This window comes from Salmo salar, chromosome ssa03 (genome assembly GCF_905237065.1).
Source record: "Salmo salar chromosome ssa03, Ssal_v3.1, whole genome shotgun sequence".
NCBI lineage: Eukaryota > Metazoa > Chordata > Actinopteri > Salmoniformes > Salmonidae > Salmo > Salmo salar.
Genome location: NC_059444.1, coordinates 95793144 through 95815365, shown reverse-complemented (window position 1 = coordinate 95815365; position 22222 = coordinate 95793144). Strand labels below are relative to the sequence as shown.

Genomic DNA, 22222 nt, shown 5'->3' with positions numbered 1-22222 from the left:
GATGCACCATGCTGCCTTGTTGACAACACGACCGAGCAGCGCAGATTACCGTTCCATTTGAGAACGACGCTCCTCCAACGGTTTTGTTCCGTTTACATCACGGGTCATAGACCAGTGATCAGCATAGTCGAATCTGCCCATTATCTCAGTCACTTCCACACTCTCGATGTGTTGTTGACAGATTTTATGATTGATTTTTCTGATAGCCAATCGCATCATTCTGTACGTATGTGTATCCAATCAGAGGCTGGCAAGGGCGGAGCGGGAACCTCGAGCGCCAGACTGTGCAGTGCCTATCTGTCAGCTACAGTGTGTTATCGCAAATCTGATTGAGCGTGAAGGAAAACATGTATGATTTTACAAACTGAGATTTTCAAATGCTTGGACTTGGACTAAAACCTTATATCTCAAATTGTGCTTTGGACCCACGAGAAAATACGGCAAGCTGCACGTTCTGGATAGAACCAAGGCAAGGAAAAGGTCGGGAAGTTACGGATCTTTGTTGTCCGGACAAGAGAGAGGGGCCCGATTTCAGAGCAGCCAGTCTCGGGTGAAGTTAGCTAGCAATCGCTACTAAGGAAGCCAGCATCGTAAACCAGTTAGGAAGAGGATACTCCAGTTCTCTACAGGTTACGAGATTACTCGTACAATTATTACCTTTAAGAATGAGAGCTCTGGGAAACTGATACATAGGGTATGTTATTTAATTCGGATGTTGACCTCTGTCGTTGATTTGACTTGACACTTGTCAACTAACCACGAATATCTAGCTAACTAGCATTACCAGCTAGCTAGCTCCTCCTGTCTTGCCAGCCACGCAAAGCTGTTGTTCACGAGCTAACAGTAGTTAGCTTGCTAGCTACCATTCTGGCTAGCTGCCTATTTACCCTTTAATTACTATAACAGGGTTGCTAACTATTTAGTTAAAATAAACAGGTTATGAACATTTTTGTTTTGTGGGCTCAACATAGGCTGTAACGTTATAACATTAGATGTTCTTGATAAAACTCACTTTCTTTGTTGCAATAGCTAGCCCCTAATGGCATTACTCGCTAGCTAACGTTATGCTAACAATAAGGACCCGGACACAGACAGCCTGTTAGCGAGCTAGGAAACTAGCTACATCCTTAAAATATATAGTTTAGCTAACGTTACGTCCACAAAACAAATATGTTGTTATCTTCTAAAGAGAGGTTATTGCCAGATAGCACACAACAAGGTTCGTTTACTAACCGTCTGTTGATGAAGCAACAGCGTTGTATTTTAAATGTAATTGATGTTTTAAACTGTGACAGGTGTTCTGATTGAAGCGCTAGCACAGTCAGAGAAGTCGGTGGTTAAATACCGGTTATAAACGGTATTGAGGTTGGAAGATCAGGATTTCTGCTCACAGCTTGCTTTCAGCAGTGACGTTATTTGAACCACCACTGGTACCCTGCCTAATTCCTGTCCAAGGGATGTTTTGGTTTTGAGCTGCACACCGTACTCCTTCCTGCAAGCTGTCTAACCTGGAGGGACTTTTTTATTAATTGTGTCCACTATTGCTGCATCATTCAGACTTGCCAAGCTACAATGGTGGTCAGGTGTTTTAACCTGTAGCAGCACCTCAATCCCACCTCGACACACAACAGTGGGTTGGCCGTAGGGCTAATCAAGGATTCTGAACTGAAGGACCACACAGACTCTTGACTCCTCTAACTTCTCTGCTGGAATAGACTATACCTGTTTCCCCCCTCTCTCCAGCCCTCCCCCAGTGTGTGAGGGTACAGATGTGAGGAAGGCAGGATGGGTACCCAGGGCAGCCCGGTGAAGAGTTATGACTACCTGTTGAAGTTCCTCCTGGTCGGGGACAGTGATGTGGGGAAAGGGGAGATACTAGACAGCCTACAGGATGGATCTGCAGAGTCCCCATACGCTTACAGCAGCGGTAAGTCACTACCTCTGACTTTGCTGATAGCTACTTTATTGAGGAAAAATGTACTTACTGTGATGTGTGGTTGTCCAACCTAGCTATCTGAAGATGAGTGCACTAACTGGAAGTCACTCTGGATAAGAGCATCTGCTAAATGACTAACTTGAAAATGTACTACACACACACACACATACACACACACACACACACACACACACACACACACACACACACACACAGAGACAGATACATACAGACACACATACATTAACTCTTGGCAGCAGCTATGGGGGATCCCTAATAAATAAAAATACACAAACACACATAGACACGGACACACACAGACGCACGGACACAACACAAATGTACACACAAGGACACACACAGACGCACGGACACAACACAAATGTACACACAACGCACGGACACAACACAAATGTACACACAAGGATACAGACACACGTACACACAGAGCTACACACACACCATCTAAAAACAGACACGTGTACAAGTCCGCTGTGTGGTAAGTGAATGATCTTTTCCGTTCCTGTAGAAACGTCTGTACAATGCAGACACATTCATATTGTCTCACTCATACTCCGCTCACTCCTGTTTTTATAATCTAGCTAGACTTCTCCCAAACAAAGGTCCAGTCACCGTCTCACTAACTAATAATGCATGAGCTACAGCAGAAGGGTCAGTAACTGAAAGGTCGCTGGTACCAGTACCCGAGCCGACAAGGTGAAAATCTCTGCCTTAAGTGCCTTAAGGCACTTAACCCTCATTTCCTTCAGGAGCGCCGTACTACTGTCTGACCCTGTAAAACAACACATTACACTGCACCTATCATACTACTATGGCTGACCCTGTAAAACAACACATTACACTGCACCTATCATACTACTATGGCTGACCCTGTAAAACAACACATTACACTGCACCTATCATACTACTATGTCTGACCCTGTAAAACAACACATTTCACTGCACCTATCATACTACTATGGCTGACCCTGTAAAACAACACATTACACTGCACCTATCATACTACTATGGCTGACCCTGTAAAACAACACTGCACCTATCATACTACTATGGCTGACCCTGTAAAACAACACATTACACTGCACCTATCATACTACTATGTCTGACCCTGTACAACAACACATTACACTGCACCTATCATACTACTATGGCTGACCCTGTAAAACAACACATTACACTGCACCTATCATACTACTATGGCTGACCCTGTAAAACAACACATTACACTGCACCTATCATACTACTATGGCTGACCCTGTAAAACAACACTGCACCTATCATACTACTATGGCTGACCCTGTACAACAACACATTACACTGCACCTATCATACTACTATGGCTGACCCTGTAAAACAACACTGCACCTATCATACTACTATGGCTGACCCTGTACAACAACACATTACACTGCACCTATCATACTACTATGGCTGATCCTGTACAACAACACATTACACTGCACCTATCATACTACTATGTCTGACCCTGTAAAACAACACATTACACTGCACCTATCATACTACTATGGCTGACCCTGTAAAACAACACATTTCACTGCACCTATCATACTACTATGGCTGACCCTGTAAAACAACACATTATACTGCACCTATCATACTACTATGGCTGACCCTGTAAAACAACACATTACACTGCACCTATCATACTACTATGGCTGACCCTGTACAACAACACATTACACTGCATCTATCATACTACTATGACTGACCCTGTAAAACAACACATTACACTGCACCTATCATACTACTATGGCTGACCCTGTAAAACAACACATTTCACTGCACCTATCATACTACTATGGCTGACCCTGTAAAACAACACATTATACTGCACCTATCATACTACTATGGCTGACCCTGTACAACAACACATTACACTGCACCTATCATACTACTATGGCTGACCCTGTAAAACAACACATTACACTGCACCTATCATACTACTATGGCTGACCCTGTAAAACAACACATTACACTGCACCTATCATACTACTATGGCTGACCCTGTAAAACAACACATTACACTGCACCTATCATACTACTATGACTGACCCTGTACAACACATTATACTGCACCTATCATACTACTATGGCTGACCCTGTACAACAACACATTACACTGTACCTATCATACTACTATGTCTGACCCTGTACAACAACACATTACACTGCACCTATCATACTACTATGGCTGACCCTGTACAACAACACATTACACTGTACCTATCATACTACTATGTCTGACCCTGTACAACAACACATTACACTGCACCTATCATACTACTATGGCTGACCCTGTACAACAACACATTACACTGCACCTATCATACTACTATGGCTGACCCTGTAAAACAACACATTACACTGCACCTATCATACTACTATGTCTGACCCTGTACAACAACACATTACACTGCACCTATCATACTACTATGGCTGACCCTGTACAACAACACATTACACTGCACCTATCATACTACTATGGCTGACCCTGTACAACACATTACACTGCACCTATCATACTACTATGTCTGACCCTGTACAACAACACATTACACTGCACCTATCATACTACTATGGCTGACCCTGTACAACACATTACACTGCACCTATCATACTACTATGTCTGACCCTGTAAAACAACACATTACACTGCACCTGTGTATTTTATTTTTAAATAATAAAGTTTTAACATGAGAAGCTTTTCAAACCAGACCTTTACTCCCACCCCTGGTTTGAATGACTTCTCAGTCCTACAACAAGCCCTGTATTCTAGAGTACACACACTCCACACACACACCCGGCAGGTCCCCTGAGAGTGTAGCTACACAGTCACCATGACCTTAGCCCGAGGAACACCAGATGCCTTCTATTCTGGTTTGTCAGGGTGTGTTGAGTCGGAGACGCCCATTAGCTACCATCATGCTTGGAATCATAGCTTCCATGCCAGTTTATCAGGGTGTTTTTGAACTGCGTTACGTTGTCCTTGTTAAGTCATTTGAAAGGCTGTGTGGTTTCTTTCTTTTTCTTCAATACAATAACATTGTGGCTGGGAATCCCCAGTCATTATCCTTCAGAGCTAAGGGTGTCTACAGGCTAGCTGTCCTGTGACTGTCTGAGTCCTGGAGGTTCTCAGTGGAGAGGGGAGGTTGTGACAGATTCATACCCGATGGGGTGAGCTCTCCTTGGGCATGAGGAGAGGGGACGGGTGCCTGTCTGGGTGTTATGGTGCTGCTGGATGTGACAGCTTACTGCTGCTGATAGTTGGGGGCGATGGAGGGAGAGAGAAGGGAGGGATGGGGGAGGGGGGAGCAGGGCTGCTGGTCTGTGGCTTCAAAAGAGCTGCTTCACACACTCCCAGCTCCATCAGAGAAATCCCCTGGAGATATGGAGAAGATAGAGAATAACTAATGTATATGCGAGAGAGAGAGAGAAGGGGGAGATGCTCTGTCTTCATGAACTATCTAATGTTACACCTCTATGGGGACAAGCACTGTTCATGATACAAACTGTTCACACCTCTATGGGGACAAGCACTGTTCATGATACAAACTGTTCACACCTCTATGGGGACAAGCACTGTTCATGATAGACTGTGCACAGCCCTCTTGTTGGTGGAGAAAATGTAACAGTTTTAAAGGTGATTTCCTTGCAATTCTATACATTTTGCCATGTCTAATGTGTATTCATGTGATATTTGAGTAACAAAAACATGACAACAGTCTCTATGGGCTAAAAAAGCTAATTAAAAAAGCGTTATCTGCCATGGGCTAGTTGATCTGGACATTTCTGACAGGTTCTAAATATCTCTCTAAGGTCTATAATGACTGACATGACAAGAGGAACTGATGATGCACTACCCAACTACTATTATACCTTTCAAGAGTAAGTTTAAAGCTGGACTGAGTTCCTTTAAAATAAAATAATGCAAGTTGGTGAATTTTAAAATGTTATTTAACCTTTTTTTTTAAACTTGGAAAGTCAGCTAAGAACAAATTCTTATTTACAATGACGGCCTACCCAGGCCAAACTCTAACGCAGACGACGCTGGGCCAATTGTGAATGAGCCTGGAATCGAACCAGGGTCTGTAGTGACGCCTCTAGCACTGAGATGCAGTGCCTTAGACCTCCGCGAAAGCAGTAATTTGATTGGTCAAGACGAGAGCAAAGATTTCTCACCCAAGTGGAGAACTGCAACACAGGCACAACGTGTCCTTTTACATTCTGAAGCCGAACACACACACACACACACACACACACACACTGTTATAAGGACTGATAATGCTTTTTAATGTCTAATACCTCTCCCCCTCTCTCTCTCCCTCCTCCCTCTCTCCTCCATCCAGGTATCGACTACAAGACCACCACTATTCTGCTGGATGGGAGGAGAGTCAAACTGGAGCTGTGGTTAGTACATCCTACATGTTGAATCAACACCTTGTGGTTGGTACATGTTGAATCAACACCTTGTGGTTGGTACATGTTGAATCAACACCTTGTGGTTGGTACATGTTGAATCAACACCTTGTGGTTGGTACATGTTGAATCAACACCTTGTGGTTGGTACATGTTGAATCAACACCTTGTGGTTGGTACATGTTGTTAGCCGGCACCCAGCGGGTGTCATCATTCCGTGTGCGTGTGAGAGAGGTTAGTCAGATGAGGTAAATTAACTGATTAAAAATACATAAGTCCTCATACATAGTATCATCTCTCTGTTAACACCCTTAAAGTGGAACTGACAGCATTTTAGCAACATGAAATCTTAATCTGTTCATGTACACCCCAGGAAAAATATGACAAATGTTTTTACATCTTCTGACAAGCGAGCATTTAGAGATGGTCATTTTCACATTTTCATAAATTCTTACAATGTTTGGGAATGACGTAGAGTCAGGCATTGGTGAAAATTCTATATCAATATAGAGTGGAAAAGCTGCCGTGCGTTTGGACAATTAATAGACACTGCAGTAAATAAAACCTAATAGCCAATCAGAGCTTCAGTAGGCCTTTATGCAAATAAGCCATGTTAACTTTACCCAATCACCACTCAGATTCAATCTCTCTGTTAATGTCCTTAACGTTACCCAATCACCACTCAGATTCCACCTCTCTGTTAATTTCCTTAACGTTACCCAATCACCACTCAGATACCATCTCCCTTTCAGCTTTCTCTCTCACCAGTCAGACTACAGGATACAGTGATATGAGATGTTCTCTTTCTGGAAAGATAACTGAACCGTGGGTGGCATATAAAGGTTTATTATTAATTCATGATACATCGGATAGTGTAGTGTAATGTGTTGTTTTACAGGGTCAGCCATAGTAGTATGATAGGTGCAGTGTAATGTGTTGTTTTACAGGGTCAGCCATAGTAGTATGATAGGTGCAGTGTAATGTGTTGTTTTACAGGGTCAGACATAGTAGTATGATAGGTGCAGTATAATGTGTTTTACAGAGTCAGCCATAGTAGTATGATAGGTGCAGTGTAATGTGTTTTACAGGGTCAGCCATAGTAGTATGATAGGTGTTGTTTTACAGGGTCAGCCATAGTAGTATGATAGGTACAGTGAAATGTGTTGTTTTACAGGGTCAGCCATAGTAGTATGATAGGTGCAGTGTAATGTGTTGTTTTACAGGGTCAGCCATAGTAGTATGATAGGTGCAGTGTAATGTGTTGTTTTACAGGGTCAGTCATAGTAGTATGATAGGTGCAGTATAATGTGTTGTTTTACAGGGTCAGCCATAGTAGTATGATAGGTGCAGTGTTGTTTTACAGGGTCAGCCATAGTAGTGTGATAGGTGCAGTGAAATGTGTTGTTTTACAGGGTCAGCCATAGTAGTATGATAGGTGCAGTGAAATGTGTTGTTTTACAGGGTCAGCCATAGTAGTATGATAGGTGCAGTGTAATGTGTTGTTTTACAGGGTCAGCCATAGTAGTATGATAGGTGCAGTGAAATGTGTTGTTTTACAGGGTCAGCCATAGTAGTATGATAGGTGCAGTGTAATGTGTTGTTTTACAGGGTCAGCCATAGTAGTATGATAGGTGCAGTGAAATGTGTTGTTGTACAGGGTCAGCCATAGTAGTATGATAGGTGCAGTGTAATGTGTTGTTTTACAGGGTCAGCCATAGTAGTATGATAGGTGATGTTTTACAGGGTCAGCCATAGTAGTATGATAGGTGCAGTGAAATGTGTTGTTTTACAGGGTCAGCCATAGTAGTATGATAGGTGCAGTGTAATGTGTTGTTTTACAGGGTCAGCCATAGTAGTATGATAGGTGATGTTTTACAGGGTCAGCCATAGTAGTATGATAGGTGATGTTTTACAGGGTCAGCCATAGTAGTATGATAGGTGCAGTGTTGTTTTACAGGGTCAGCCATAGTAGTATGATAGGTGCAGTGTAATGTGTTGTACAGGGTCAGCCATAGTAGTATGATAGGTGCAGTGTAATGTGTTGTACAGGGTCAGCCATAGTAGTATGATAGGTGCAGTGTAATGTGTTGTACAGGGTCAGTCATAGTAGTATGATAGGTGTAGTGTAATGTGTTGTACAGGGTCAGCCATAGTACGGTGCCCCTGGAGTAGATTTTGGGGTTAAATGCCTTCCTCAAGGGCACATCGAGAGGTGGTTCACCTTGTCGGCTCGGGTATTCAAACCTTTCGGTTACTGGCCCAACGCTCTAACCGCGAGGCTACCTGCCACCCAGGTCGTCACTACCTGTCAGTTAGTAGAGTTGTGTGAAACAGAAACGGTCAGGAGAGTTGTGTGAAGCAGTAAAGTAGTGCTGGACAGGACCTACCCAACCCTGTCTGTGGTGACAGATGCATCGATCTGCCCTCTGAGTAACAGAGAGATCAATAGTCCATTTCAACTCAGCCCCACTCTGTACAGCTGAAGGCCTTTTGGCTTTGGGAAGCTAGGTGGCCATTTTGGAGCGTAGAAATGAGCGGTCTTATATTTGTTCCATTTCCCAATGATGGTGACCACTGTGCTCTAGGAAACTTTCAACACTCTACAAATAGTTTTATACCCTTCCCCAGATATATGCCTCGTCACAATTCTATCTTGGAGAACTACGGACAGTTCCTTGGACGTGGTAGAGGTTTCTCCTCCTCTGACGTCGTGGTGGAGGTTTCTCCTCCTCTGACGTCGTGGTGGAGGTTTCTCCTCCTCTGACGTCGTGGTGGAGGTTTCTCCTCCTCTGACGTCGTGGTGGAGGTTTCTCCTCCTCTGGCGTCGTGGTGGTGGAGGTTTCTCCTCCTCTGGCGTCGTGGTGGTGGAGGTTTCTCCTCCTCTGGCGTCGTGGTGGAGGGTTCTCCTCCGGCGTCGTGGTGGAGGGTTCTCCTCCTCCTCTGGCGTCGTGGTGGAGGGTTCTCCTCCTCCTCTGGCGTCGTGGTGGAGGGTTCTCCTCCTCCTCTGGCGTCGTGGTGGAGGGTTCTCCTCCTCCTCTGGCGTCGTGGTGGAGGGTTCTCCTCCTCCTCTGGCGTCGTGGTGGAGGGTTCTCCTCCTCCTCTGGCGTCGTGGTGGAGGGTTCTCCTCCTCCTCTGGCGTCGTGGTGGAGGGTTCTCCTCCTCTGGCGTCGTGGTGGAGGGTTCTCCTCCTCTGGCGTCGTGGTGGTGGAGGTTTCTCCTCCTCTGGCGTCGTGGTGGTGGAGGTTTCTCCTCCTCTGGCGTCGTGGTGGTGGAGGTTTCTCCTCCTCTGCCGTCGTGGTGGTGGAGGTTTCTCCTCCTCTGCCGTCGTGGTGGTGGAGGTTTCTCCTCCTCTGGCGTCGTGGTGGTGGAGGTTTCTCCTCCTCCTCTGGCGTCGTGGTGGTGGAGGTTTCTCCTCCTCCTCTGGCGTCGTGGTGGTGGAGGTTTCTCCTCCTCCTCTGGCGTCGTGGTGGAGGGTTCTCCTCCTCCTCTGGCGTCGTGGTGGAGGGTTCTCCTCCTCCTCTGGCGTCGTGGTGGAGGGTTCTCCTCCTCCTCTGGCGTCGTGGTGGAGGGTTCTCCTCCTCCTCTGGCGTCGTGGCGGAGGGTTCTCCTCTGGCGTCGTGGCGGAGGTTCTCCTCCTCCTCTGGCGTCGTGGTGGAGTGTTTCTCCTCCTCTGGCGTCGTGGTGGAGGGTTCTCTCCTCCTCTGGCGTCGTGGCGGAGTGTTTCTCCTCCTCTGGCGTCGTGGCCGAGTGTTTCTCCTCCTCTGGCGTCGTGGCGGAGTGTTTCTCCTCGTCTGGCGTCGTGGCGGAGGGTTCTCCTCCTCCTCTGGCGTCGTGGCGGAGGTTTCTCCTCCTCCTCTGGCGTCGTGGCGGAGGGTTCTCCTCCTCCTCTGGCGTCGTGGTGGTGGAGGTTTCTCCTCTGGCGTCGTGGCGGAGGTTTCTCCTCCTCTGGCGTCGTGGCGGAGGGTTCTCCTCTGGCGTCGTGGCGGAGGGTTCTCCTCCTCCTCTGGCGTCGTGGTGGAGTGTTTCTCCTCCTCTGGCGTCGTGGCGGAGGGTTCTCCTCCTCCTCTGGCGTCGTGGCGGAGTGTTTCTCCTCGTCTGGCGTCGTGGCCGAGTGTTTCTCCTCCTCTGGCGTCGTGGCGGAGTGTTTCTCCTCGTCTGGCGTCGTGGCGGAGGGTTCTCCTCCTCCTCTGGCGTCGTGGCGGAGGTTTCTCCTCCTCCTCTGGCGTCGTGGCGGAGGGTTCTCCTCCTCCTCTGGCGTCGTGGTGGTGGAGGTTTCTCCTCTGGCGTCGTGGCGGAGGTTTCTCCTCCTCTGGCGTCGTGGCGGAGGGTTCTCCTCCTCCTCTGGCGTCGTGGCGGAGGGTTCTCCTCCTCCTCTGGCGTCGTGGCGGAGGGTTCTCCTCCTCCTCTGGCGTCGTGGCGGAGGGTTCTCCTCCTCCTCTGGCGTCGTGGCGGAGGGTTCTCCTCCTCCTCTGGCGTCGTGGCGGAGGGTTCTCCTCCTCCTCTGGCGTCGTGGCGGAGGGTTCTCCTCCTCCTCTGGCGTCGTGGCGGAGGGTTCTCCTCCTCCTCTGGCGTCGTGGCGGAGGGTTCTCCTCCTCTGGCGTCGTGGCGGAGGGTTCTCCTCCTCCTCTGGCGTCGTGGCGGAGGGTTCTCCTCCTCCTCTGGCGTCGTGGCGGAGGGTTCTCCTCCTCCTCTGGCGTCGTGGCGGAGGGTTCTCCTCCTCCTCTGGCGTCGTGGCGGAGGGTTCTCCTCCTCCTCTGGCGTCGTGGCGGAGGGTTTCTCCTCCTCTGGCGTCGTGGCGGAGTGTTTCTCCTCCTCTGGCGTCGTGGCGGAGTGTTTCTCCTCGTCTGGCGTCGTGGCGGAGGGTTCTCCTCGTCTGGCGTCGTGGCGGAGGGTTCTCCTCGTCTGGCGTCGTGGCGGAGGGTTCTCCTCGTCTGGCGTCGTGGCGGAGGGTTCTCCTCCTCCTCTGGCGTCGTGGCGGAGGGTTCTCCTCCTCCTCTGGCGTCGTGGCGGAGGGTTCTCCTCCTCCTCTGGCGTCGTGGCGGAGGGTTCTCCTCCTCCTCTGGCGTCGTGGCGGAGGGTTCTCCTCCTCCTCTGGCGTCGTGGCGGAGGGTTCTCCTCCTCCTCTGGCGTCGTGGCGGAGGGTTCTCCTCCTCCTCTGGCGTCGTGGCGGAGGGTTCTCCTCCTCCTCTGGCGTCGTGGCGGAGGGTTCTCCTCCTCCTCTGGCGTCGTGGTGGAGGGTTCTCCTCCTCTGGCGTGCTCTGTCAACTGTGGGACCTTAAATAGACAAGTGTGTTTCTTTCTAAATCATGTCCAAACTATTGAATTGGCCACAGGTGGACTCCAAGTTGTAGTGACATCAAGGATGATCAATGTAAATACACCTGAGCTCAATCTGTAGGGACATAGCAAAGGGGTGTGAATACAAAGAGGTATTTCTGGGATTCATTTTAAATACATTTGCTAAAAATGTCTAAACAGTCAGTCAGGAGAGTTGTGTGAAACATTGTCAGTCAGGAGAGTGGTGTGAAACATTGTCAGTCAGGAGAGTTGTGTGAAACAGAAAGTACTCCCGATTGAATTTACGAACACGCCCAAAATTGTAACGTGTCTAGCTTGTCATTTGTTATGCTAACAAGCTAGCAAGAGGTTGCAACAGCATCAACTTCCGGTAGACAGATGAAACGCTAGTACGCTCAACTGAAACGATACTGTTCGTTTACAGTATACTAAAATGAACTAATAGTATATACTCATTAAGTATGTAGTATACAGTATGTTAGAATGGGTATTCATTAAGTATGTAGTATACAGTATGTTAGAATGGGTACTCATTAAGTATGTAGTATACAGTATGTTAGAATGGGTATTCATTAAGTATGTAGTATACAGTATGTTAGAATGGGTACTCATTAAGTATGTAGTATACAGTATGTTAGAATGGGTATTCATTAAGTATGTAGTATACAGTATGTTAGTATGGGTATTCGAACACAGCTACGGTCTTTACAGATGTTCAGTTTACTACCAACAGACCCCAACGCTCTACCTGCACAATCTGATGAAGACTTTATACCCTCCTCAAAGATCATACTTTCATCAGACAGGAAACCAAGGTATTTATGAGGTAGTGTAGTTTAGGGGCGTTGGCCGAAAGAGAAGTCATGAATACTTCTTACTCTACCCTTTTTTCTGAAGTGCATTATCTGGGTTTTATCTTGGATAATCATTTGCTACACCACAGATTGACACTATGTGAAAACGGCACATTTTCTACGTTTTGAGGAAACAAATATGTTAAAAAGTTTTACCCGACGATATCATCCGAAGTTAAAACATTTTAAAAACAGTGATATTCAAACACTGATATTTGTGGTGACGTGGGGAGCAAGATAATACCCTCCTGGCTAGAAACTCGATGCAGGTTTTTAAAATCACTGTTTTTCTTACTTTGAATCTTATCCTGTGATGTCACAGATAAAAACATTTTTTAGGACCTTCGCATTTTAACCACAGATCATAGAAACGCAGCGTTTCACATGTAGACAATATGTACAGTGCTGGAGATGATGAATATGAGGTTGAAAAGTGGCGGAATTGCACTTTAACTGTGGTTAACTCATCTTTCTCTCTCTATCTCTCAGGGACACGTCAGGACAGGGGAGGTTCTGCACCATCTTCAGGTCCTACTCCAGAGGGGCTCAGGTAGGAACACACATTTTGCTGACATGGTACACACATTTTGCTGACATGGTACACACATTCTGCTGACATAGTGTGTGTATATATACAGTTGAAGTCGGAAGTTTACATGCACTTAGGTTGGAGTCATTAAAACTTGGTTTTCAACCACTCCACAAATTTCTTGTTAACAAACTATAGTTTTGGCAAGTCAGTTAGGACATCTACTTTGTGCATGACACAAGTAAGTTTTCCAACAATTGTTTACAGACAGATTATTTCACTTATAATTCACTGTATCACAATTCCAGTGGGTCAGAAGTTTACATACACTAAGTTGACTGTGCCTTTTAAACAGCTTGGAAAATTCCAGAAAATGATGTTATGGCTTCTGATAGGCTACTTTACATAATTTGAGTCAATTGGAGGTGTACCTGTGGATGTATTTCAAGGCCTACCTTCAAACTCAGTGCCTCTTTGCTTGACATCATGGGAAAATCAAAAGAAATCAGCCAAGACCTCCGAAAAAACAATTGTAGACCTCCACAAGTCTGGTTCATCCTTGGGAGTAATTTCCAAACGCCTGAAGGTACCACGTTCATCTGTACAAACAATAGTACGCAAGTATAAACACCATGGGACCATGCAGCCATCATGCCGCTGAGGAAGGAGACGCGTTCTGTCTCCTAGAGATGAACGTACTTTGGTGCGAAAAGTGCAAATCAATCCCAGAACAACAGCAAAGGACCTTGTGAAGATGCTGGAGGAAACAGGTACAAAAGTCTCTATATCCACAGTAAAACGTGTCCTATATCGACATAACCTGAAAGGCCGCTCAGCAAGGAAGAAGCCACTGCTCCAAAACCGCCATAAAAAAGCCAGACTACGGTTTGCAACTGCACATGGGGACAAAGATCATACTTTTTTGGAGAAATGTCCTCTGGTCTGATGAAACAAAAATAAAACTGTTTGGCCATAATGACCATCGTTATGCTTGGAGGAAAAAGGGGGACGCTTGCAAGCTGAAGAACACCATCCCAACCGTGACGCACGGGGGGGGGGGCAGCATCATGTTGTGGGGGTGCTTTGCTGCAGGAGAGACTGGTGCACTTCACAAAATAGATGGCGTCATGAAGATGGAAAATTGTGGATATATTGAAGCAACATCTCAAGACATCAGTCAGGAAGTTAAAGTTTGGTCGCAAATGGGTCTTCCAAATGGACATTGACCCCAAGCATACTTCCAAAGTTGTGGCAAAATGGCTTAAGGACAACAAAGTCAAGCTATTGGAGTGACCATCACAAAGCCCTGACCTCAATCCCATAGAAAATGTGTGGGCAGAACTGAAAAAGCGTGTGCGAGCAAGGAGGCCTACAAACCTGACTCAGTTACACCAACTCTGTCAGAAGGAATGGGCCAATATTCACCCAACTTATAGTGGGAAGCTTGTGGAAGGCTACTCGATACGTTTGACCTAAGTTAAACAATTTAAAACAATGCTACCAAATACTAATTGAGTGTATGTAAACTTCTGACCCACTGGGAATGTGATGAAAGAAATAAAAGCTGAAATAAATCATTCTCTCTACTATTATTCTGACATTTCACATTCTTAAAATAAAGTGGTGATCCTAACTGACCTAAGGCAGGGAATTTTTACTAGGATTAAATGTCAGGAATTGTGAAACTGAGTTTAAATGTCTTTGGCTAAGGTGTATGTAAACTTCCGACTTCAACTGTAGCTGGTATGTATTATTGTTTCATGTATTTCTCTTTTTGACCTGCACTGTTGGAGCTTAAGAATTTCACTGTACCCTGCAATTACATCTGAGACTCTGTGCATATGACTAATAAACTCATCTAATCTAGTACACACAATCTAATGACAGTACACACACATTCTACTGACACAAGTCCCCTACTGAGTGTTTTTGGCTGGCCCTGTCTGCTCCTCCTACTTGTATAAACGGGACATGAAGAACAATGCCTGATGTGTGTGTTCTCCAGGGGATCCTGCTGGTGTATGACATCGCAAACCGCTGGTCGTTCGAAGGCATCGACCGCTGGATACGAGAGATTGACGAGGTATGGAGGGAGGAGAGGAGGAAGGGAAATAGGAGAGAGGAGGAAGGGAAATAGGGGAGATGAGAGGGTAGAGGAAAGGAAAGGAAAGGAAAGGAAAGGAAAGGAAAGGAAAGGAAAGGAAAGGAGAGACCCTGTCCCATAGTCCTCAACACACCTCCGTGAACAGAACAGAATAGGCCCAGAGTAGTCCTATAGACACACCATGTCCTTCCTGATGGCTGGGATGCAGAAGCCTAGAGGACATCCTCCGTGTGTGTGTGTGTGTGTGTTTCTCTCAGGGGGTGGTGTTTGGTGAAGATGTCTTTCCTGGTTCACCTCTAGTCTACAGTACCCTGCAACTGGACTCCTGTCATTCAGAGAGTGGGAGAGAGAGAAGGATGGGAAAATAGACTAGAGAATTTGATTGGTAGAATGAGAGGTGAAGCCGCTAGAAAGACCAGGGCCCGTTTCCCATAGCGATGGAACTCAGGCTTACGAGTGTTTTAACCATGTATCTTTCCTACAACGGCCCAAGATGTAACATGTGTTTCCCAAAACACCATGCAGAGAGAACGTTCGTATAGTGCGTTGTTGCAGCGTGTGTCGATACTGATAGGATGGATACCGATAGGATTGAAAGGAAGCACAGTTCTCAGATCAGCGTTCTCCCGTTCCAATCGTACCTTAACATTAGAATGATTCCACAATACTGACGACAGATCAGCTCCTAGAGAGATATTGTCAACTATGGCTACAAATATTTTGAGGTGGTTTATTCTAATGCTTCCCCTAATGTAGTCCACTACATTCAGATGTGCACATTACACATGAAATACACTGAGTGGACAAAACACACCTGCTCTTTCCATGACACAGACTGACCAGGTGAATCCAGGTGAAAGCTATGATCTCTCATTGATGTCACTAGTTAAATCCACTTCAATCAGTGTAGATGAAGGGGAGGAGGCGGGTTAAAGTTGAAGAGGAGGAGACGGGTTAAAGTTGAAGAGGAGGAGACGGGTTAAAGTTGAAGAGGAGGAGACGGGTTAAAGTTGAAGAGGAGGAGACGGGTTAAAGTTGAAGAGGAGGAGACGGGTTAAAGTTGAAGAGGAGGAGACGGGTTAAAGTTGAAGAGGAGGAGACGGGTTAAAGTTGAAGAGGAGGAGACGGGTTAAAGTTGAAGAGGAGGAGACGGGTTAAAGTTGAAGAGGAGGAGACGGGTTAAAGTTGAAGAGGAGGAGACGGGTTAAAGTTGAAGAGGAGGAGACGGGTTAAAGTTGAAGAGGAGGAGACGGGTTAAAGTTGAAGAGGAGGAGACGGGTTAAAGTTGAAGAGGAGGAGACGGGTTAAAGTTGAAGAGGAGGAGACGGGTTAAAGTTGAAGAGGAGGAGACGGGTTAAAGTTGAAGAGGAGGAGACGGGTTAAAGTTGAAGAGGAGGAGACGGGTTAAAGTTGAAGAGGAGGAGACGGGTTAAAGTTGAAGAGGAGGAGACGGGTTAAAGTTGAAGAGGAGGAGACGGGTTAAAGTTGAAGGGGAGGAGACGGGTTGAAGGGGAGGAGACGGGTTGAAGGGGAGGAGACGGGTTGAAGGGGAGGAGACGGGTTGAAGGGGAGGAGACGGGTTGAAGGGGAGGAGACGGGTTGAAAATGAAGGGGAGGAGACGGGTTGAAGGGGAGGAGACGGGTTAAGCCTTGAGTGCAAAGGGGATGCAACTCAATATTAGGAAGGTATTCTTAATGTTTTGTACACAGTGTATATTGAGGGGGGAAAAAATATTAGACAGTAGCGTACAAATAGCTAAATAAAACTCAATTAAATGTATCATTCCAATATATAGGTAGTGTGTACTGTATGTATCTTTTAATATAGTCATCTGGGTTTTCATCTGGGGCCTCTTTCTCCTTCCCTTGTTATGCAAAGAAATGGGCAGCTTTGTATTTGTAGTCAATGTCAAGTTGGTTCTGTCACAGAAAGATGAACATGTTGATGTTGTGTATAGTGGAGATCATCTGTGTATAAAGTGATGCGGTAGGGTAGAAAACACATCTAACCACGTACTTGGCTGCTCTAAGAGTGGTCTGAGGCAATCATTAAATAACAAGCTTTTTCAACACCAACTTTAGTAATGATGCTTTTGGGAAACAGCTGGGAGATCTACGAAGGGTTCTAACGATGGACGTGTCCTTAAGATGCTTTTGGGAAACTGGTCCCTGATCTCTCTGTTATCTGAAAGAGACAATTCTAACAGTTCCAACCAAGGCTTTCTATTACTTACTACTGTTTTCTACTTCCTGTAAATCACTTAAATGCCCCCCTCTCCCTCCCATCAGCATGCCCCGGGTGTACCTCGTATCCTGGTAGGTAACCGGCTCCACCTGGCGTTCAAGCGTCAGGTTCCTACGGAGCAGGCCCGGGCGTACGCTGAGAAGAATGGCATGACCTTCTTTGAGGTCAGCCCACTCTGCAACTTCAACGTCATCGAGTCGTTCACAGAGCTGTCTCGCATCGTCCTGATGAGGCACGGCATGGAGAAGTTCTGGAAGCCCAACAGAGGTAGGAGGGGGTGGGGGGGAGGACCTTGACACTGACATTTTTAACAAGGAGTACATGTGCTCCTAATTAAAAAAATGTAGGAGCACAATAAAAAGTATTCAAGGTATAGATTATATAAATGGGCAGTAATTACAAAATCCAGGGTTTAGGAGCACCAGAAGGAAAATAATAAGATGCAGCCTACATAAAGCTGTCCTACTTTTAATATTATAATATTTACCATTTAGCAGTGACTTAGTCATGTGTACGTACATTTTACGTATGGACGGTCCCGAGAATTGAACCCACTATCCCGGTGTTGCAAGTGCTATGCTCTAGCGACTGAGCTACGGAGGGCCGCGCTCTAGCGACTGAGCTACGGAGGGCCGCTTTAGAAGCACATCTAAATAAGTTCTCCCTTGTTCCTTTCTGAACCACCAGATGTTTACTACTGGTAAAGTTACCACACGATATCTTTCATCTGTGGTTACCAGGTTGCTAGCTAGCCAATGATCTGTGGTTAGCAGGTTGCTAGCTAGCCAATGATCTGTGGTTAGCAGGTTGCTAGCTAGCTAATGATCTGTGGTTAGCAGGTTGCTAGCTAGCTAATGCTGTAACAGGACAGAACAAGTTTGTTTTAAGGTTAGCATCTCTTGTGTATGAACTAACTCTCTCTCCTCCCCTCTCCCCCCAGTCTTCACTCTCCAGGACCTGTGCTGCAGAGCGATTGTCTCCTGTACGCCCGTCCACCTGATTGACAAGCTGCCGTTGCCCGTGGCGATAAAGTCCCACCTCAAGTCCTTCTCTATGGCCAATGGGATGAACGCAGTGATGATGCACGGACGGTCCTATTCTCTGGCCAACGCGGCGGGCGGGTCTAAAGGGAACAGTCTGAAGCGTTCTAAATCTATCAAACCCCCCCAGAGCCCCCCACAGAACTGCACACGCAACAACTGTAAAATCTCCTAGTGATAGACCCTGTCTGAGGGAGGGGGGAGACTCACACCCTAAACACACTGAAACAGACCCCCTCCCTTCCACTGAGGGGACAGACAAGCTGAGGAGAGGATGTGTAGGGCCTGTGGAGAGAACCAAGTCTGAGACCTACCCAGAAGGGAGGAGATACCCTGAAACCGACCTAGCCCTTAGCCCATACCCTAACCCTGAAGGGAGGAGATACCCTGGGGGAGGAGAAGGAGAGGACGGTGGTGAAACCTACTGTAGGAGGAGGGAGGTGTGTGTACACCTCGTTCCACTGTGCTGGAGTAGTAATACACCCAGAATACATCCACACAACCCTACTGAGTTCTAGTGTTTTCCCCTCCTCTCTTCTTCTTCCCTCCCTTTCTCTCTCTGTTGATCAGAGTGTTGCCTCCTGCTGTCCCATGATTCATATGTTAAATAATAGATGATCTCTGCCGCTTTTTACATCCTTCTCTCTGCCTTCTCTCTCTCCATCTCCCTCACTCTGCCTGCTTTCTCTCCTCACTCTGCCTGCTCTCCCTCTCTCTCTCCATCTCACTATGCCTGCTCTCTCCCTCACTCTGCATGCTCTCTCCCTCCCTTCTCCCTCTCTTCCACTTTACATCTATCCATCTGCCTCACTTTGCATTCTCTCGCACTCCCTTCCTCTTTACCTCCCCCCATCTCCCTTCCCTACCCTCCTCTTATCTTTTTGTCTTCTCTCTCCCTTTTCTCTTCTCCCCAGAGTCATCCAGTCTGCCTGCCAGTTTTCCTCTCATTCCTTTCTCTCTCTCCTCCTTTCCTTCCTTTCTCTTGCTCCTGCTCTCCTCTCTGCACCAGTTTCCAGTGCAGCCAGTGAACGTCACCCTATTCCCTATACAGGCTCTGGTCTAAAGTAGTGCACTATATAGGGAATAGGGTGCCAGGGCCCATAGAGCTCTGGTCTAAAGTAGTGCACTATGTAGGGAATAGGGTGCCATTTAGAATGCAGTCCCAGACTCACCCAATGAAGCCTGGTTGTCAGGCTGAGTGGTGTTCTCTTCTCACTGCAGGGCGGCCATATTGTTTTCCTACACAGACAGTCAGCGACGTGAGCATGGAGCCCCAGAGTTTCTCCTATTCAGGGAAATCTCCTGGCCATCAAAGCTATTTTTCTCCCTTATTATTCTGTGTTTTACTGAACTAACTTGTCCCTCTGGTCTCAGAGAGAGTCTGCAGTACCAACCGCTAGAAGGACAGACTCTTCTATGGATGTATGAATGGCCTTTTCTCATTTGGGTAAAAGTCTCCTCTCTCCGTCTTCTCTTCTGCGTGATCCGGAAAGTGGTCGAGTCGTGCCCATTAGTTTGTAGACGAACGGAAGAGGCTCCTCCCCTCCTCGATAGCCACCTTTCATCAAGGATAGTCATGTGTATCCTCGCGGAACACTTTTGAAATCTTTTAAAAAAAAATTATCACGTTACACATTTATTGGAGATTCCATCCTGTAAACATCATTTGCCTGATGATGCGTGAGTGGAGAGGAGTCTTCATTTTATACAAGTAGCATTTTCATCCACGTTCCCTTCTCACCGCCTCTCCTCGACTACCTTTGACCTTTTTCAAAAGGAGGCGAGAGAGGATGGAGGAGAGGGAGGCAGGAGTTGAGCAAATGTAATTGAGAAAAGGCCTTTGTCTTATGTAGTTTGTATGCAACAATTGCATCCATCGCCTCAAAGTCCAGTATTGTATGAATGAAGAAAATAGGACTTTAACTCTGTGTGCTTTTTATAAAGAAGCTTCTCCCCCACAGCCTTTTCCCAGGCCTCCCTCTCTGTGAGGTTTTCCTGGTTAAGCCACATGGTCAGGTCATGAGGTCAGGGAAAACCTCTAGGTCTGGGAATATCAAAAGGTTGTCATGCTGTTCTTTCAAATGGCACCCTAGTCACTATGGCCCCTGGTCAAAAGTAGTGCACTATCTAGGGAATAGGGTGCCAATAGAGTCCTAATAGTGATCTGTTAGTTGTAGACTGTAAAGGAGGGAAGAGGTGTTTGGTTCTTGTGCAGCACATCATAATATGGACCCACTACCTTCAACATGTAGACAAGACGAGCTTTCAACAATACCTTTTTTGTCCTTCATTTTAAAACTTTTTGACATTGTAATGTGTTTTATTACGACACCACCCTTTGATGTTGACCTTATAATAGTCTGACATTAGGAAGGCCTCAAATAACACCCTATTCTTCAAAATAGTGCAGTACTTTTTAAAATAAGTGCCCTAATATGGGGGAATAGGGTGTAATTTGAAACAGAGATATTATATTTTTTTCCTTCTCAAATTATTTCTCCAGATGGGATTAATTGTATTATTATGATGGACTGTTTAAAAAAATAAAAAAATTTAAAAAAAGGTTTGCAAAGAATGATGGGAGATGGAGTGTTGTGACCATGTCAGGAGAAGTGCCCCATTTGGGGGTGTCCCTGATGTTGCCTGAGTTGAGGTTGTTATGTGCGTCCCAAATGGCACCCTATTCCTTATATAGAGCACTGCTTTTGAACAGAGTAGTGCACTTAATAGGAAATAGGGGGCCATTTTGGACTAAGGGAAGAGAAATGATAGTGAACACAAAATGTAAACACTATGGGTGTGTCCCAAAAGAGCACTTTATTACCTATGTAGTGCATATCCCAATGGGCCCTGGTCAAAAGTAGTGCACTACATAGGGAATAGGATGCGATTTGGGATGCATATCAATTTTCCTTTGGTTGTAGCTGCTGCTGGGTAATTTAAACAAGGAGTGCGTGATCGAGCGAGCGCAACAGTGTTCTAAAAAAACAAGCCGAAACATGTTTTTAAATTATTGATTGTACAGTTTTAGGCTAGGGTATGGAAAGCAGAGACTTTTTTCACAATAAAAACTGTTCTTAACGTTATCAAGTTGTTGTATGGTGTCTTCTGTGATAAAATTTTTAACCTTTTATTTAACTTGGCAAGTCAGTTAAGAACAAATTCTTATTTGCGATGACGGCCAAACCCTAACCTGGATGACGCTGGGTCAATTGTGCGCTGCCCTATGGACTCCCGATCACGGCCGGTTGTGATACAGCCTGAACCAGGGTCTGTAGTGACGCCTATAGCACTGAGATGTGGTGCCTTAGACCGCTGCACCACTCGGGAGCCTGAACCAGGGTCTGTAGTGATATAGCCTCTAGCACTGAGATGTGGTGCCTTAGACCACTGCACCACTCGGGAGCCTGAACCAGGGTCTGTAGTGATATAGCCTCTAGCACTGAGATGTGGTGCCTTAGACCACTGCACCACTCGGGAGCCTGAACCAGGGTCTGTAGTGATATAGCCTCTAGCACTGAGATGTGGTGCCTTAGACCACTGCACCACTCGGGAGCTAACCAGGGTCTGTAGTGATATAGCCTCTAGCACTGAGATGTGGTGCCTTAGACCACTCACCACGGGAGCCTGAACCAGGGTCTGTAGTGATATAGCCTCTAGCACTGAGATGTGGTGCCTTAGACCACTGCACCACTCGGGAGCCTGAACCAGGGTCTGTAGTGATATAGCCTCTAGCACTGAGATGTGGTGCCTTAGAC

The 22222-nt window shown here is 46.4% G+C and overlaps 1 protein-coding gene across 3 annotated transcripts; it reads left to right on the top strand.

Annotated features, from left to right (window-relative positions):
* The first annotated feature begins 274 nt into the window (after positions 1 to 274).
* LOC106565614 (ras-related protein Rab-40C) lies at positions 275 to 21550 on the top strand. 3 transcript variants are annotated; one of them, XR_006769323.1, is made up of 7 exons: positions 275 to 1927; positions 6325 to 6385; positions 13036 to 13096; positions 15081 to 15158; positions 17469 to 17691; positions 18365 to 18792; positions 18847 to 21550. XR_006769323.1 is itself a non-coding variant. In XM_045715894.1 (7 exons), exons 2-7 carry the CDS (start codon positions 1786 to 1788, stop codon positions 18637 to 18639), a joined length of 840 nt encoding a protein of 279 aa, XP_045571850.1. In that variant the 5' UTR covers positions 275 to 694; positions 1744 to 1785; the 3' UTR covers positions 18640 to 21550. The 3 variants fall into 3 exon arrangements, 2 of the variants coding, with proteins under 2 accessions (XP_045571850.1, XP_045571849.1); XM_045715894.1 differs by having other exon boundaries at positions 275 to 694; positions 1744 to 1927; positions 18365 to 21550; XM_045715893.1 differs by having other exon boundaries at positions 18365 to 21550.
* Positions 21551 to 22222: the final 672 nt, after the last annotated feature.

What these genes read in the sequence shown, in the direction of transcription:
- LOC106565614 (XM_045715894.1), top strand. Translation starts at nt 1,786, where the DNA reads ATGGGTACCCAGGGCAGCCCGGTGAAGAGTTATGACTACCTGTTGAAG. An exon ending in CCCATACGCTTACAGCAGCG is followed by an intron (nt 1,928 to 6,324) that starts GTAAGTCACTAC and finishes TCCTCCATCCAG; the next exon opens with GTATCGACTACAAGACCACC. An exon ending in AGAGTCAAACTGGAGCTGTG is followed by an intron (nt 6,386 to 13,035) that starts GTTAGTACATCC and finishes TCTATCTCTCAG; the next exon opens with GGACACGTCAGGACAGGGGA.